This window comes from Felis catus, chromosome D3, assembly GCF_018350175.1.
Source record: "Felis catus isolate Fca126 chromosome D3, F.catus_Fca126_mat1.0, whole genome shotgun sequence".
Taxonomy (NCBI): domain Eukaryota; kingdom Metazoa; phylum Chordata; class Mammalia; order Carnivora; family Felidae; genus Felis; species Felis catus.
In genome coordinates, this window is record NC_058379.1 from 89,965,576 (window position 1) to 89,981,288 (window position 15,713).

General features: G+C 46.9%; 1 protein-coding gene and 1 long non-coding RNA gene across 6 annotated transcripts in view; one reads left to right on the top strand and one right to left on the bottom strand.

Moving 5' to 3' along the window:
* The window catches only part of CNDP1 (carnosine dipeptidase 1), a 37,262-nt gene extending 24,329 nt beyond the window's left edge, over window positions 1–12,933 (top strand). For 4 of the 5 annotated variants that reach the window (XM_019815453.2, XM_045041228.1, XM_006938977.5 and 1 more), the window contains 6 exons: window positions 454–538; window positions 5,469–5,629; window positions 6,676–6,840; window positions 8,082–8,223; window positions 11,370–11,517; window positions 11,709–12,933. In XM_019815453.2, coding sequence (XP_019671012.2) covers window positions 454–538; window positions 5,469–5,629; window positions 6,676–6,840; window positions 8,082–8,223; window positions 11,370–11,517; window positions 11,709–11,778 — 771 coding nt within the window. In that variant the 3' untranslated portion in view covers window positions 11,779–12,933. Of the gene's footprint in view, window positions 1–453; window positions 539–5,468; window positions 5,630–6,142; window positions 6,638–6,675; window positions 6,841–8,081; window positions 8,224–11,369; window positions 11,518–11,708 lie in introns of those variants that run through there. The other variant, XM_045041229.1, reaches the window with a different exon arrangement.
* On the bottom strand, window positions 2,253–6,355 carry LOC109493516. The gene is made up of 2 exons (XR_002737404.2): window positions 6,227–6,355; window positions 2,253–5,654 (listed from the first exon to the last, which is right to left on the bottom strand). It is a non-coding gene; the product is annotated as an uncharacterized LOC109493516 (long non-coding RNA).
* Window positions 12,934–15,713: the final 2,780 nt, after the last annotated feature.

Below are 15,713 nucleotides of genomic sequence, written 5' to 3' on the forward strand. Positions count from 1 at the left end.
CGACTGAGCCCCCCGGGCGCCTTCTAGGGAAGGGGTTCTTGAAGTTCCGTGTGTAGAGGGAGTAGGAGCCAGGGACGGAGCTCCAGGGTGGGAGGCAGGGAAGAAGTTACCAATGGAGACACCAGTGGAGTTGTAAGAAAAGGACAAAGAGGAGGTTTCTTGAAGGAGGGCTGAGCAACAGGCAGGGTTGGGCTACAGAGACGTCAGCCCCTTGGGGAAGGGGCTGCTGGCCTCAGACAGAGCCATGTTGGAGGGACAGTTGGGGACTGAAATCAGCTTCAGAGGATGCAGGAAAGAACGGGAAATGAAGACGCGGGAGGTGCCCCACGCACTGTGACCGGGAAGTATCCACCCGAGTCCTGAGGGACGGCACATGGGGTGTGTCCGACCACGTGATAGCTGCTGCCAGAGCTACCACAGGGGTAAGCGCCTGTCTTCTCTCTTACCTTCCAGGTGAAATGCCGAGATCAAGATTTTCATTCAGGAACCTTTGGTGGCATCCTCCATGAGCCAATGGCTGATTTGGTTGCACTTCTTGGTAATGTCTTATTTCATTTCACTTTTTAATCACTGGGGAACCTACTGGAATACAGTTCCGTTGGGTTCAGTGCATCTCTCCTCCCTTGGCTTCCAAGCCAGTTCTGAGTAAGGGTCGAGTAGAAGAAGAACCGTATTCCTAGCTTCCCCCGCTTTGGCTAAATGTTCCTTGGGCTTATTGAGTCCACATTACTTTTGTTCATGGACTGAAGCTCTTCCTCAATTCACCCCCTTTTCTTTTACTGGATATTGTGACACAACTGGCCACGCTCAGGGTCACTAGCAGAGAGACCCTTCTGGAGAAGCATCCAGAGATGATGCCAAATACATCAGCACCACTTGGCTCCTTTCATCCAGGTTGCTGTGGCCCCCAGTGGCACAAGGACTCCCGTGGGTCTGCTCGTGGCTGCCTGTCCCTGACCTTGCAGCGTGTCTGGGGTACGGAAGCGGAGGTCATGTGTACGTGTGTATGTTTCCAGAGAGCCAGAGTGCCCACCCCGATCACCCTGATTCTTCCTGTATCTCTTGCTTATGTCGGCCTGCCCAGCATCCGGCTGGATCCCGGGAGTTCAAGGAAGCTTCATATTCAGGGGCCTCACTTGGATGAGCCCCTTTTTCAGGCTTGGCAGGGACTCTGTGCTTTTGTGTTCATAATTGGGTGTTCTTTTAAAAAAAGAGGTTCTCAGGGAAGCATCAGACCCCACAATACTTGGATCTGTCTTCACTTGGCACAAAGGGTACTTCTGTGAAAGTTTTACAACGTGTCCCTTTTGGGCCAGACATGTCCCAAAAAGCATGTCCGCTATGGGAGTCAGCTAGAAAAAGTCTCTTTTCTTCGTGTGTGGACACAGCATCACCTCTGGCCCCCTGGCTTGTATCCCCTTGGCCTCAGCAGTCTCGAGAGGGCACCATCAGTCCACCTGTGCCATTAGGGTCTTCAGAACCGTTTTTACTTGTAGAGTTTCTTGCTCATTCATTCCCCAAAGTAAATAATGAAATCTATCCATCTGTCATCTGTTATCTAGCTACACTGTCATTTATCTCCCATCTGTCTGTCCTGTCTGTCTTTTTTTAAGTTTATTTATTTTGAGAGAGAGAGAGAGAGAGAGGGAGAAAGAGCTCATGAGAGGGGAGGAGCAGATGGGGGGTGGGAGAGAGAGAGAGAGAGAGAGAGAGAATCCCAAGCATGCTCCACACTGTCCACACAGAGCCCGATGTGGAGCTTGAACTGTGAGATCATCACTTGAACCGAAATCAAGAGTCGGACGCTTAACTGATTGAGCCACCCAGGGGCCCCTGTTCTTTCTGTCTCTTTATCTATCATCTATCTATTCCTTTATGACCTTCTACTTTTCCTAAAATATAACTCTTAGACCATATCTCACATGCTTGAAAATATCAGACAGCATACAACAATCCATTCTCTTTTAAAGTTTTTAAATTGTTTCCAGAAGAATTCACATAGCATGCAACTCGGTATTGTGGGGGGAAAAAGAGTTAATCTTCTGTTTTACCAGAGCTAATTTTCTTTTCCTTAAGAACAGCATCATCAAATCTTTATGGTACATTTCAATCTCCCCCAATCACGATTGCTGCATTGCATCCTCTTAGACTGTATGGTTTCACCCAGGCATAGAATTCCGTTTAGTCCTACAAATGCATATGGTTCTGTTAAGAACAATCCGATCAGGATCACGAACAGAATGAAAAACACATGGTTTCACTTTCTTTTATTTTTGAGACAAATCAAATAATCCATAATGAAGTGACTCTGGATTGGGTCTTCTCTGTGGCTTTCATATGCTTTGTAGAAAGACCTGAAGGACATACGGTTGAACTGCAGCACTGATCAGATGACAAGCAGGGATTTTGCTTGCTGACCCTGACAGCATCTTGGCTCCCGGGCTCTCCCTGAGGGCCGCTGCACGTTAGGATGTCAGGGAGAGCGGGTTCTGTTGGGTTCTCCCCCCTGCAGACTGGCAGGTGCCCTACACGTTAGTCAGGTGCTGCTGTGTGACCTTGTGCAAGTTCCTAATCTCTCTGTCCTCGCTCCTTGTCTGTGTGATCCTGGTAACCATGAGTGCTAATGAGTCACAAACATGTGTTGAGTGCCAACGGTATGAAAGGCATGGAGTCTCCACCAGGGGGATACAGGGAGCTCCCCCTGGCCCCGGGAACACCGCAAGTTCCTGTTTTCAAAGAGGCTTAGAGTGGGGTGTACATGGGAGGTCGGAGGAGGTGGGGGTGGACATACTGTCTGCACAGAGCCCTCTGCTCCTGGGCATTCCTCTGTGGGCATTCCTACTCCCTGCCCTCACCTAAAAGCCACAAAGCAGGGAGGTCACCGGGTCCAGGGCGCTTTTACCAAACGTTAGATTCCAAGGGGCCTCCTGAGGATCAAGGATTACTTGATTTGCTTCCCGTTTGCCATTTTCAAAGGCGCCACCCTCCGCCTCCCCTGCGCTTCCAGACTGGGCTCCCGGCCGAGGCCCTCGTGGCTGCAGAAAGCACATGCCATTCGGAGGATGGTGATTTCAAGTGGGAAATGAGGAGGGGGTGGGGAGATGAACTCTTTGCAAACGTCCTTTTTCTTGCCGACGCGTTCGGTGTTGGAGGACTGGGCAAAGACGCAGCGGGAACACGCCGTGTGGGGCAGAAGCATGGATCGCGCGCGCGGTGTCTTCCCTCCGGCCGGTCCTGCGGCGCCTGGAGGCCACCGTGTGCTGAGCCTCCCGTGAATCTCCCTGCTGGTGGGTGCGCGGGGCAGGGGGCGGGGGACTCGGGGGGGTGTTGGCTGTGCTCTGTCCCGCCAGCAGCTGGGACGGCTGTCCTGCATCCTGAGAAAACAGGCTCCAAGACTCGAAACCGCACCCGGGCCCCGGCCAAGTGCAGTGAGCGTGAGGCAAGGCCCCTGCTCACGTCACAGCCTGATTTGCCAAGGACCCCTGACTCCCATCCCCACGGTGATGCCTGGCACGGCTGCCTAAATGACAGGAACAATGTCCCGGCTCAGTGTCCCGTATGGACACTGAGCATCCTGCTGCTTGCGTGTCTCAGGTCTTCATTGTTTTGACCTTGACGTTTCGAACACCCATCTCTTCTCACCATCGAGACCGTGCCGGTCGCGTCCCACACAACCTGGCTGGTGCCCTGCCTGCTCCTTGCTCCTGTGTCTCCTCCCCTTCACAGCTCTTTGCTCATGGACCCTCAGGTGTTTCTTTACCCTGTGTCTTTCCAGCCGCATTACGGACGGGGTCTGTCTTTCGTGCACTTTTGCAGCTCTGTCCTTGCGTACAAGAGTGTCAGCAGACCTTTAGGGACGTGCCCCGAAGGGAGGACCTGGTGATTCCTGGTGGTGCTTTTAGGTTCGGTTTTGATTTTGGCGAGGGTGCAGAGGGTGGCCTGCAAACCAGTGACGGCCAGTCCCAATCCCTTGGCACCCAGCTTAGTTTTTAAGTTCAGTTTTATCAATCGGTTTGTATCACTTATTTCACACAGGCTGTGCTGGGCTAAATGCGGCGAATCCCATAACTCAGTAGCGCAGGGAGGTGGATAGCGGTCTGCAATACCATCCCCAGGGTGGCTGTGGAAGTTTGGGTGAGGTACACAGAGGACCCGGGGAGGGGCTAAGGAGGAGGTGGTCGAAAACCAGAACAGCGAAGACCTCCCTTCTCATTTTGCTGCCTTGATGCCCTCGAAACTTGGAGTCTTGCTTTCGAGGATGGCCTCAGAGTGCTGGGACACCTGTTACGTACCACCCTACCACTGGTCCTGTAGGTTTTGGTAGCCTGTTTGCCTTGGATCCTGTTGTGCCCGCAGACAGCCAGACCACCCGCTGGTCTGCTTGTGCCGGGTCACACTTGCTATTCAGCCTGTGTGGCCACAGATGGCACCATTGCTGACGAAAGCAGGGTCTTAACGTATCCTCAGCGTCCCCCAGCACTCCTCTGGTTCTTTGAGCACGGCCGGTGTCCCGTAACTGGGGGGACACACCGGTGCTCACAGAGCCTCCAGCCCCGAGCTTTGTCAAGTGTCAGCTTTAACAGGAAGACCTCAAGGTACAGTGCGTCACAGTAGCTTTTTGACATTGTCAAGTTACAATCTCATTACGCCTGTGGGGCATATGTCTTACGAAGTGTCTTCACTTGAATAAGAGTCCCCGCGTGGATCGAAGAGAAATTTCGATGTCCCGCATACATTTATCACCATCTCCACTAGTCTACTTGCTGCTTTGAGAAGTATTTTTTCAAGGTAGTGAGCAGTGTTTTACTAAATCTACCTCCTCTGTAGATATTCATTGATGATTCCCCGCCCCCCCCCCTCCTATGAATCCCCAAACTCTTTCAGAAATAACAGACTGGTATATCTGCCTATTCACTATGAACGCATTTGTAGTCATCATGTATGCCTCGTAGACTTGATCTCAAGGATTTTATACTTTTGATTGAAGATGAGTACTTATTATATTATGGTTCTTATGGGGGGGAAGCTGAGAATGATGATTTTTGGTTCCTCAGGAATGCTGTATAGACATACCCATACAAAGTTTTTAAATGATGAACATATATTACTTTTTAACTCAGCATAGATGAACATTTAAAAAACGAACCTTGTTTTTGATACAGAAGGTACAATTGAGGACCAGTGTCATGCAGCTAAGTCCTACCCAGTCACATGTACGCAGACCCCTGTATTTCCATCCCTGCACTGATGAGGTAGACATTAAAATGGGTCTGGCTCAGGATGAGTCTGCCTGGAGACCAGCTCTGTCCTTTGGAGACGTGAGTGCTGCTAGCGACTCTGCCCAGGGGGACCAGGGCCCGTCACAAGGCCTGCTGCGGCCACAGGAGTCACCCGGGCCTCCGCGCCCGGGCCGGAACCTCAGTGCACTCGTAAGCCCTCCCTGGCTTTGTTTCCTGTGTCCCTTGCAGGCAGCCTGGTGGACTCATCTGGTCATATTCTGATCCCTGGAATCTATGACCAAGTGGCTCCTCTTACGGAAGAAGAGAGAAAAATGTACAAAGCCATTGATTTGGACCTGGAGGAATACCGGCATAGCAGCCACGTTAAGAAATTTCTGTTTGACACCAAGGTATGCTCACAAGTTGATGGCTGATCTGAAAGAGGAATGACAGTAATAAATCGTATTTTCCCAATTCCTGATTTACTGTGTTCTGCTCATCCACACATCTCAGAACTGAAAGCAGATGTTAATTCTGAGGCAGATTTTCACTTTCGTGGCCACTTACTTCCCTAAGGTCTAGATCAACCAGAAGTCTGTGTGGGGTCTGCCCAGCACTGGCCTCAGGCATGTAACCTTGGGGCAGCCACCCATCTCACAGACATGCTTTTCCAAATCAGTTTATTAGACCCAATGCGTTCAGCTGTCTGCGCTTCCTGTCTGCTTAAAGATTGGGAAGAGTCTGATCATTCCAGTTCCAAGACCCCCAGTTGTTCATTTTAATAGACGAAATCAAGAGCCCTGGGGGCTAATCTGCGAGTTACTACATTGCCGCCTCAGTGTAAGTAAACCAGAGCCCAAAGCATTCATTTCTGGCAAATTCGAATGGTTTCTTTCCCCTTCTCCTTCCTATTCTTTTTAAAGCCTTTGCTGCTCTGGTGTGTGGTGGCTGGGGGACCCGCCAGGAGAAGGGGAACCCTGTTGAACAGACGTGATGGAGTTTGTTACCGTGAAGCATATCTCTTCCCTCAGACCAGCTCCGCCTCGGTCACAGCAGCAAAGAAAACTGGCTCAACCATGCGCAGAGTCCTTGGAAGCCCTCTGAAAAAAGAAAACGCTTTTACCACACAACTTATCATCGTGATGATTGGGGGTGGAAATTCATAATCAAGCCCCCAATTCTGAAAGGGCCCCTTTGCCATCTATTAACTTGAGCGCGCGAGCGACGAGGGGCCCTCATCGGTGGAGCGGCTCGGTCAGCCAGAGGCAGCAGAGTGTCTCAGGTCTGGAGGGGAAATCCCACTTGTCTGGCTAGTCCAGACACATCTGAGGAAGGTGATAATTAGCTTGTCACAAACAGTGCTAGAGATGCACAGAAATCGGCGATACAAGCGATACAATTGAACAGTTTTACTTGAGCTTCTTTAATTTAGTAAAATGATTTTATTTTAATTCAGGAGGAAATTCTAATGCACCTATGGAGGTACCCATCGCTGTCAATCCACGGGATCGAGGGTGCATTTGATGAGCCTGGAGCTAAAACCGTCATCCCTGGCCGAGTTATCGGAAAATTTTCAATCCGTCTGGTCCCTCACATGAATACGTCTGTGGTGGAAAAACAGGTGACAGATGTGCATTGGCCCATTTCTGAGGGCCGCCTCCCATGGCTTAGTGGGCTATTCAGTTGTTGGCACTGACGTATCATTTTTTTCCCAACATAAAAGGGATTGTAACACACGTCAAGAAACCAATATAATTTTTGTTTGGTGAAATCTCTTTCTGTAATTGTATGCAATTACAGTAGTCAGACAAATAACCGTTTGGGGTTGGAGTGATGGGAAATATTTTTACATTAAACAGTTGACAGAAAGGCAAGATGGGTTTACACACAGATGGAAAAGCTGATTGCCTACGGCTGGATGGAGCCGGAAATGCTCAAGCCTGTAGTTAGTTTGCCCGTTGGTGTCTGAAATCAGTACTCTGAAAGCAGCCGTTTTAATGAAAATGTTATCTGGAAGGAGTTACATGTCCCAATTATCAACCTATCATCAGTTTACCTCCAGTTCAACAGAAAGTAGTCTCTGGATAAATGGGCTCCAAGAATACCTCTTCCCAAGTCTATCTCATTGACCTCTTTTATTGTCTTCTTAGCACTAATTACATCCCAAAATACCCGCCTTCCCAGTCTCTGTCCCTGTTTTTTCCCCTCCCTCCTTCTCTTTTTGGACGTATTGTTTCTCTTTCTCAGGAGATACGAATCCCCGCGAGGGCAGGCCTGTCTTCCTCTTGCTCACAGCTGTGTTCCCAGCACCTAGGACAGTTCCTGCCACATGACAGGCCGTCAATAGATGTTTGTTGAAGGAATGAATGGGAGGGATATTTCAGAGTATAGTTTTTCTTGGGAGAATTTCCATTGTGGCAACTGGAATGGAGCCCAGGGGACAGAGAAGGACTCTGATCAAATGCTCTTTGATAGCTTAGCTCAGAATTGCCCCCACTTTCCAGAAATTTCCAAATGCATAATGTTCCCACAATAGTCACTAAGGTACTGACGAGTTAAAAAGGAGGGATATTCAAATTGAGAAGTTGTATTGTTTCCTAATTACCAAAATTCATAATAGCCAGGTGTCGGAAGTCTGACACTGTGGTCAGGATGGGCGGGCGGAGGGCTGAGGACTGCAGGGTCCTGAGACAAGTGTTTCTGTAACCACTGAAGCTCTCTGTCCCTGAGGCCCCTCTGCAAGAATGAAGGCAAAATCACAGCACTGGAATTTGTCAGTCTGGGATGAAAAATTGCTATATAGTCACTGCGTGTGAGAATAACTTGACACGTTCTCTTACAAATGAAAATGTTCCTTTTCAGGTGAAGCAGCATCTTGAACATATATTCTCCAAAAGAAATAGTTCCAACCAGATGACTGTTTCTATGACACTGGGACTACAGCCGTGGATGGCAAATATTAAAGATAATCAGTATCTTGCGGCCAAAAGAGCCATCAAAACAGGTTAGACTTGCGATATCTCGAGTTGCCAGTTTACCGTGGGACCAGGTGTGGTGCCTGGTGGGGCAGTGGAGAAGGCAGCACATTCCAAATTTCACTCCGGCCCTCCTTTCCACCAAGGCCACGTCGCTGAGGGCCATCTATGCACAGGGCTCTTCATACACACTGTCCCACCGCCCCTACCAACAGCCTCCCCTGGTTCATAAAGTCTGGAGGACATTAAGGAATTTGCTGAAGGGCACTGAGCTGGGAGTGGCAAGGCCAGGATTAGGGTTTATGTCTGGAAGCCTGAATTTGGGGCAAAATGGTGTACTTGAGAGCCTCTGATACTTACGGAAGTGATGGCCAACATATAAAAATGTCCTTTAAAGGGCACAGCTGAATTTGCGTGAAAGTAAAGGAACTCTGGGGTTTAAAAATGAGGAAGGAGCTAAAATTTCATGGAGGGAGCAAGCTTACAGTGGGCCGCCCTGTGGGGATTTTCTTTTCTTCATCTTCTTTCTTTAAATTAAATTAATGAATTAATTTATTTAGAGAGACCATGAGCAGGGGAGGGGCAGAGAGAGAGGGAGAGACAGAATCCCAAGCGGGCTCTGTGCTGTCAGGGCAGAGCCCAACATGGGGCTCTAGCTCACGAACTGTGAGATCATAACCTGTGCCGAAACCAAGAGACGAACGCTGAACTGACTGAGCCCCCCAGGCTCCCCAGGATTCACTCTTCTTGGTCACAGAGAGGGGTGGGTTTTCAGGGCCTTAGGCCAGCACGAGGTGGAGAACAGGAAACGAGACCCACGACATGAAGGTAGGGCCTTCCCCAAGAGCCAGGCTCACCCTGGAGGGGTCTAACTGTGGGCCCATCCTCACGATATTTGGGTCTTCAAATTCCACTCTCTGTGAGGTCCATAGATGCAAATGGCTCCAAGGCCACGTGGGATTTCCACAGAGGTGCTTCCTGGGGATGAGATCATTGGACAAAGTTACCAAACACACAAACTCAGTTCCAGCCTATCTGACTCTAAAACCAGTGGTCTTTTTTTTTGCCACTCTGCTTGTCCAAGGGTAGAGAAGGCAGCAGAGCTGTACTTGGGATTTTCTCGCTGGTCCCTATCTTGATGGCACATACTTCAAGTCCTGGGCCGGATCGTGTGGTTGGTGAGCACGGGACACGTGCCTGGGCCCTGGCTGCCTGGGCGGGGAGAAGGAATACCTAGTCTCTTTGGCTTCTGACACTGCCCACAACTGCAAAGTAGGGGAATCTCTGAAAAGCAGGGGGATTTTCAGAGTCTCCCCAAAAGCCAAGTGGGAAAACACTGACACGTGTTTGTATGGACCGGTGGGCGTTATATCCTGGGTGAGGCCTCAGGCCAGGCCCCACAGTAGTCAGAGCTGAGCTGGACTCCGAGGTTCAGACCACCCGGGAACAGTGACACTTTACCAGGGTTATCCGTACCAAGGACAGGGACATCACAAATTAGAGGACAGGGGGCGCCTGAGTGGCTCAGTCGGTTCAGGATCCGACTCTTGATTTCACCTCAGGTCATGATCTCACGACTGTGAGTTTGAGCCCTGCGTCCTATTCCACACTGGATGTGGAGCCTGCTTGGGATCCTCTTTTCGCTCTCCCTCCCTCTCGAAATAAATAAATAAAATTAAGGTCAATTCCGCTTTCACCGCTGTCTATTTAAAAAATATAGTAAAAGTAAAACCATAAAAATTAGAGGGCAGGTCTGAGGACAGTCTGAGACTTAGAGCCAGAGTTGTCTACGCAATCATTCCTGCTGCTCTGGCTGTCGCAGGGTGTTCCCACCAAACTGTGGAAACCAGGAAGAGAGAAAGAAGAGTCAGGAAGGTAAGTGCCCCGCCAGCTGAGGAGAGATGTGGGATTGAAATGTCCAGGTCAGCAGTAAAGACCTGAAATACTCTCGCAGGAACGCATAAGGCACCTTTTGGTTTATTTGTGTGTACAGCCAGTTCTCCTGGCAAAGTACATCACCTGGACTCACATTCACACCTCGCTCTGTGGATAAAGAACATGTGGCATGTTATCTTTTGTGTCTGTATTTTGCATCTCCCCTCCGTCACTGGCAACTTGTGCCCTAGCCTCGACGGTTTCAACTCATGTCTCTAGACCCTAGGATATCCATGAAAACTATTCCATGGGCTACCTTGACAGCTGAGCACAAGAACAACAACATTCAGGTGACACTTGAATACAGCTATTTATTTATATATTGCTTATAAAACCAAAGAAATCCCGCTTTCCAAATATTTAATTCATGAAGCAACCATAAAAGTAGGTACATTGTTTTGCAATACTCTTGCCAGAAATGCATGACCTCTTCCAATCATGAGAAAATATCAGACAAACCCAGATGAGGTTATAAAACAACTGATCAGTACTCTTCAAGAGGGTCAAGGTCATGAAAGAGAAGGGAAGTCTGAGAAAGTGTCACAGACCAGAGGAGAGTTAAGAAGCAGTTAGGATTCTGGATTGGATCCTGGAATAGAAAAAGGGAAAGATTGGTGAAATTCAAATAGGTCTGAATTGAGTGAATATTATTCCAATATTAATTTCTTATTCTTTATAACTTACTGATATAAGATGTTAACATTACAGAAAGCAAAGTGAGGAACATATGGGAACTCTGTACTATTTTTGCAACTTTTCTATAAAATTTACAATTCAAAATAAAAATTTTATTTAAAAAGTTTTTCTTAAACATTTATTCATTTTTGACGGGGTGGGCAGAGAGAGAGAGGGGACAGAAGATCAGAAGCAGGCTCTGAGCTGACAGCAGAGAGCCCGATGTGGGGCTTGAACTCACAAACTGAGATCATGACCTGAGCTGAAGTTGGATGCTCAGCAGACTGAGCCACCCAGGTGCCCCTAAAAGGTTTTTTTTTTTTTTTTTTTTTTTTCCCAAGTAGGTAATTGTAAAGAAGGCAACCATGGTTTTCTTCTTGCCTCTAGTGACTATTTTAGAATATAAACTGCATGATATCAAGAAGCTTACTTAACCCAGGCACCAAATTTAATGGTTAAATACAAAAGAAAAAGAAAAAAGAGAAAGCAAACACTGCATTTGAGAAGATTGCTAGGGGTAGTGTTGTCATTATTTTATTCGAATGCCTTCTTTCCTGTGTTTCAGTATTTGGAACAGAGCCAGACATGACCCGGGATGGCTCAACCATACCGATTGCCAGAATATTCCAGGATATCATCCAAAAGAGTGTGATGATGCTCCCGCTGGGTGCTGTTGATGATGGGGAACACTCTCAGAATGAGAAAATCAACAGGTTAGCGGATTCCTCGGAGGGGCCAGTCCTTCACCACACAAACCCCAAGTCTCCACATGGTAACCCTCTGACGTGCTACATACTGGCTATCGAATTTCCATCACCAAACCTTCCTATTTACATTGTAGGCTACTTTGCCCTGTCATTTGCATGGAAATAACAATGTTTCTCTTTGTTTCTTCTTTTGTTAGGTGGAACTACATAGAAGGATCCAAGTTATTTGCTGCCTTTTTCCTAGAGATGGCTAAGCTTCATTTGTAATGACAGGAACCTTCCAGCTTAGAGCTGACCTACTGACAGATACCCTCTCCTGCAGCCCTGCATAGGGGTAGAATCTAAATATCCAGAGAATTTCCATCCAGGAAATAATGTCTTCCCTCCCATTTAAAATATCTTCCGACATTTGGGCCAGTAAGAAAACATTTTAAAGGCACAGATATTGGAAATGGAGTACCATCCCAGTGGCACGCCTTTCTGAAGGCACAGCTGCCTGCAACACCTCCCTAAGGCCAGCTGTAGGAGCCCCGGGAGGAGGCTCACGCTTTCCTTGGAGCACAAGGACTGTTCTTCCACCAGACTCTCCCTGGCACTTGGATGGGCCTGATCACTCCAGTGTGCTCTTAGGTTCTGGCGGTGCTCACGACATACTCATTCCGCGTGTCTATCACCCTTTCCTTTACCACACATTCCTTTTGTTAGTAAAACTGTCGGTCCCACCGCTGGCGACCAGGACTTCCCTGTGGGTTCATTTGTAGAGGAGTAACTAAAGTGTGATGCCCTCTTAACCTTTTGCTTCTCCTTCGTTTATTTTGCCTTGCTTCTTGGAAAGTTCTGAAACAGGAATGGTCAGTAGTTGTAACCTTAAGCCATTTGGGATTCCCTTTGTGAAGATGAGTACTTTTTCTATTTCAAGGCTCTTTACCTCTTCTAGGATTCATGCCAACCAACCACCTCTCCTGCACCCTCTTCTTTCTTCCTACCCCATCCCCCCAGACATCCGTGCACACGTAAAGTCACCACAGGAGAATCAATCCCGATAGAATTTCCCTCCCCCCACTGGAATTTTACTCAGTGACTACATCTAAATTGCTCAAAGCTTTTAATAGCATCGGTTTTAGATAGAGAATGAATCTAATCAGCCCTGACATCAGTAACACATTCTAAATTTAAAGCCATCAGCTAATGCTGCATTTAGTAATCATTTTAGTTAACCGTCTTGTTTGCCTTGATTGCATTTGATGGTGTAAACAAACAAACAAAAAGAATGTAATTTTTCTACAGTTGAGTGTATATAAACAAATCAATTCAATCTTTATAAATTCATTACTTAAATGACATTAATGGAGAAGAATTTAAGAGTTTATTAAGAATGTTTCTCCTAGGATTCCAAATAAAATCACAGCATAATACATTTAATCTCTTTGTGGGTTTTTGAAATATCAGTTTTAAAAGTTGCAGCATCGTATCTAAAAGGGCTGCACCACAGGCTAATGATTCAGCTTCTCGTCATAGAAACGGGACACCACACGAGGTGTCAGCTTCATGGGGCATCTATATGAATGATCTGCTTCTCTTCTGATGGTAGCGAACGTCGATTCCTATTTGTTGAGTATGGACAGGTGTTTGATACACTTTATTGTTAAGCTTGGTTCATGCTTGCCAGATTATGTTGAATCATGTGACGTTTTGGATTTTGCAGGGCCTACCTGATGTATTTGGCAGAGTTCCCAAGAACTAATTGCAAGAGGTTCAGGACACCAATTTATATTATTAAAAGGGTATTCATATTAGTCAATGAACAAAAGCTGGCTGTAAAGTAAATTCAAGCACTTCTGAGCAATGTAACATCACTCAGTGTATTGGCCTGGAAACCCGTGTGAGTGTGCATTGCATGGTGCGAGAGCCTTGTCGGTGACACGTTTTCTGCACTTGCAGCTGGAGGGGGGCAGTGGGTCAAGGGCACATCAAGGGACTTGATGTGGGCCTCTTCTCCCTCCACATGCTCACTCCACTACATCCTTTTGTCAGTCTCTGTTAGCCCGATGCCTGGGACTCCCAGCACAGCTCTACTCAGCCACCTTTTCTGAGAACTGGACCCCTGATCTTCCTGCAGATTTCATATCTGAAACTTGACTCATTCAAAACGGAAACTCTTGCCCATCCTCCCAAACGTGTTTCACCTCTAGTGTTCCCTGACTTGGTACACGGACTATTGGAATCCTAAATCTTCTTTGACACTTCCATTTCAGATCCAATTCAATATCAAAACCAGGTGACTCCATTATTCAAAAGCCACCACTTCCTTCCATTTCCACTGTCACATCCAATGGCCTGAAAGCCAAATCCTGTGTAGCTTGCTTATGGCAGAAGCCCTCACCCAATCTCTCTGCCTAAATGGCAGTCCTCTTCCACGTATGTGTCACACTGCAGTGTGCATGACCCGGTGGAGTGCACTGCACACAGAAAATGCTCAGTATTGCTTGCTGAAATCTTCCTCTTAATTTTGCAGTTGCATTTTTGGAGGGTCTTCTGGTAGGTCTGCTGTCTCCTGCATGGACTTCTGTCTTTATCCTCTTCCTCTCATGTTCTTCCTAGTTGGAATTGTCTTGGGAGTAGCCAGTACTGGGGAAAAGTACATACAACAAGTCATGCTGAGGTGCCAGTGACTGATAATGGCTCACATGTATACCGCTGGGCAGCACTTGTGTCTTCACAAGGATCATGCCTTAATTCAGAGGCCACAAAACAGCAACCTGTGGCTCAAGGCTCCATTCACTCTGTTTCATGTGGCCTTTGCAGTGTCCTAAGTATTTCTGAATTGGATGCCAGCATTGCAAAATCAGTGGACTGATTCGCACAAATTTCTCTTGAGCAACTACAAGATTGGGCGACACTGATCTGTTCCCACAGGCTGATGAGCCAGTTGAGCTGAGAAGTTGTGCTAAGCACAGTGCCTGGCCCATAATTTATGCTCAACAAATTTCTTAGAAGTGGAAAAAGAGGGGCGCCTGGGTGGCGCAGTCAGTTAAGCGTCCGACTTCAGCCAGGTCACGATCTCGCGGTCCGTGAGTTCGAGACCCGTGTCAGGCTCTGGGCTGACGGCTCGGAGCCTGGAGCCTGTCTCAGATTATGTGTCTCCCTCTCTCTCTGCCCCTCCCCCGTTCATGCTCTGTCTCTCTCTGTCCCAAAAATAAATAAACGTTGAAAAAAAAATTTAAAAAAAAAAAGTGGAAAAAGAAGGAGGTTCACAAAAGAAGATAATGCTATTCAATTTGGTTTCTCACTTACTTTCACTTTGTAACATCCACTTTATATTTTCTCGAGCTTGTAACACTCAAGAAAGCTCATCTTCCTCTTAACTACGCTGTAAAGAACTTTCCTCTATAGGAAGCAAGCTCTGGGAGGCAGAGGCTGGGTTGGGTATATTCTATATTTTGCTCAGCCATCCAAAGGCTCAAACAATTGATGAAGTACAAAGAGAAATACAGGAGATTTTCTGAAGCAAAGTGATGTATTCTTTCTTTTCCAGCATGATGTGGAAGAGCACAGATGGTAGGTGTAATGACTATAATTTCTTAACAGTTATGATAAATAAATAAATGCTTCTGAGCTTTTTTAGCTTGAGTAGATTGAAAAGAAAAAAGTTTTCATTGCATGGAAAAATTTTATTTAAAAACATTATGCTGTATAATTTCTTATCCAGAATGAAAAAAGATGTCAGAAAAATTATGCCTTCGACTATGATAGAAAATGTGGTTTGAAATCATCTCACCTCCCACATTGAAATTCACTAAAACAGCATTCAAAGAGAACGTAGATTTAAAATTCTAGTGTGGGTGGTTAAGTGTTCATAGCACATTCTTACTGTTATTGTAGGTAGGCATTTAAAAGTAATGGAAGTACATGTTAATTTAAAGGAAATTAGCACTTTAAATGTCACTGTTAAATTCATCTTCAAAAATGATTAGTCACCAAAAATGACCAATGCTTTCTTTCAAATTTTGAATAATTAGAATCGAATAAACGAGGCCATCTAAACTGTATTTAAAAGTCACTTGAGGAGCCAGAAGGCAGGGCCCAGGGTTACTACATTAGGACACAGTAAGAGGAGGGAGGTTCTGGAAAGAAGAGTCACATAAGGAAAAACACCAAATTCTGCATACTCTGCCTAAATTGCCAGATGACCTCTGAACTAA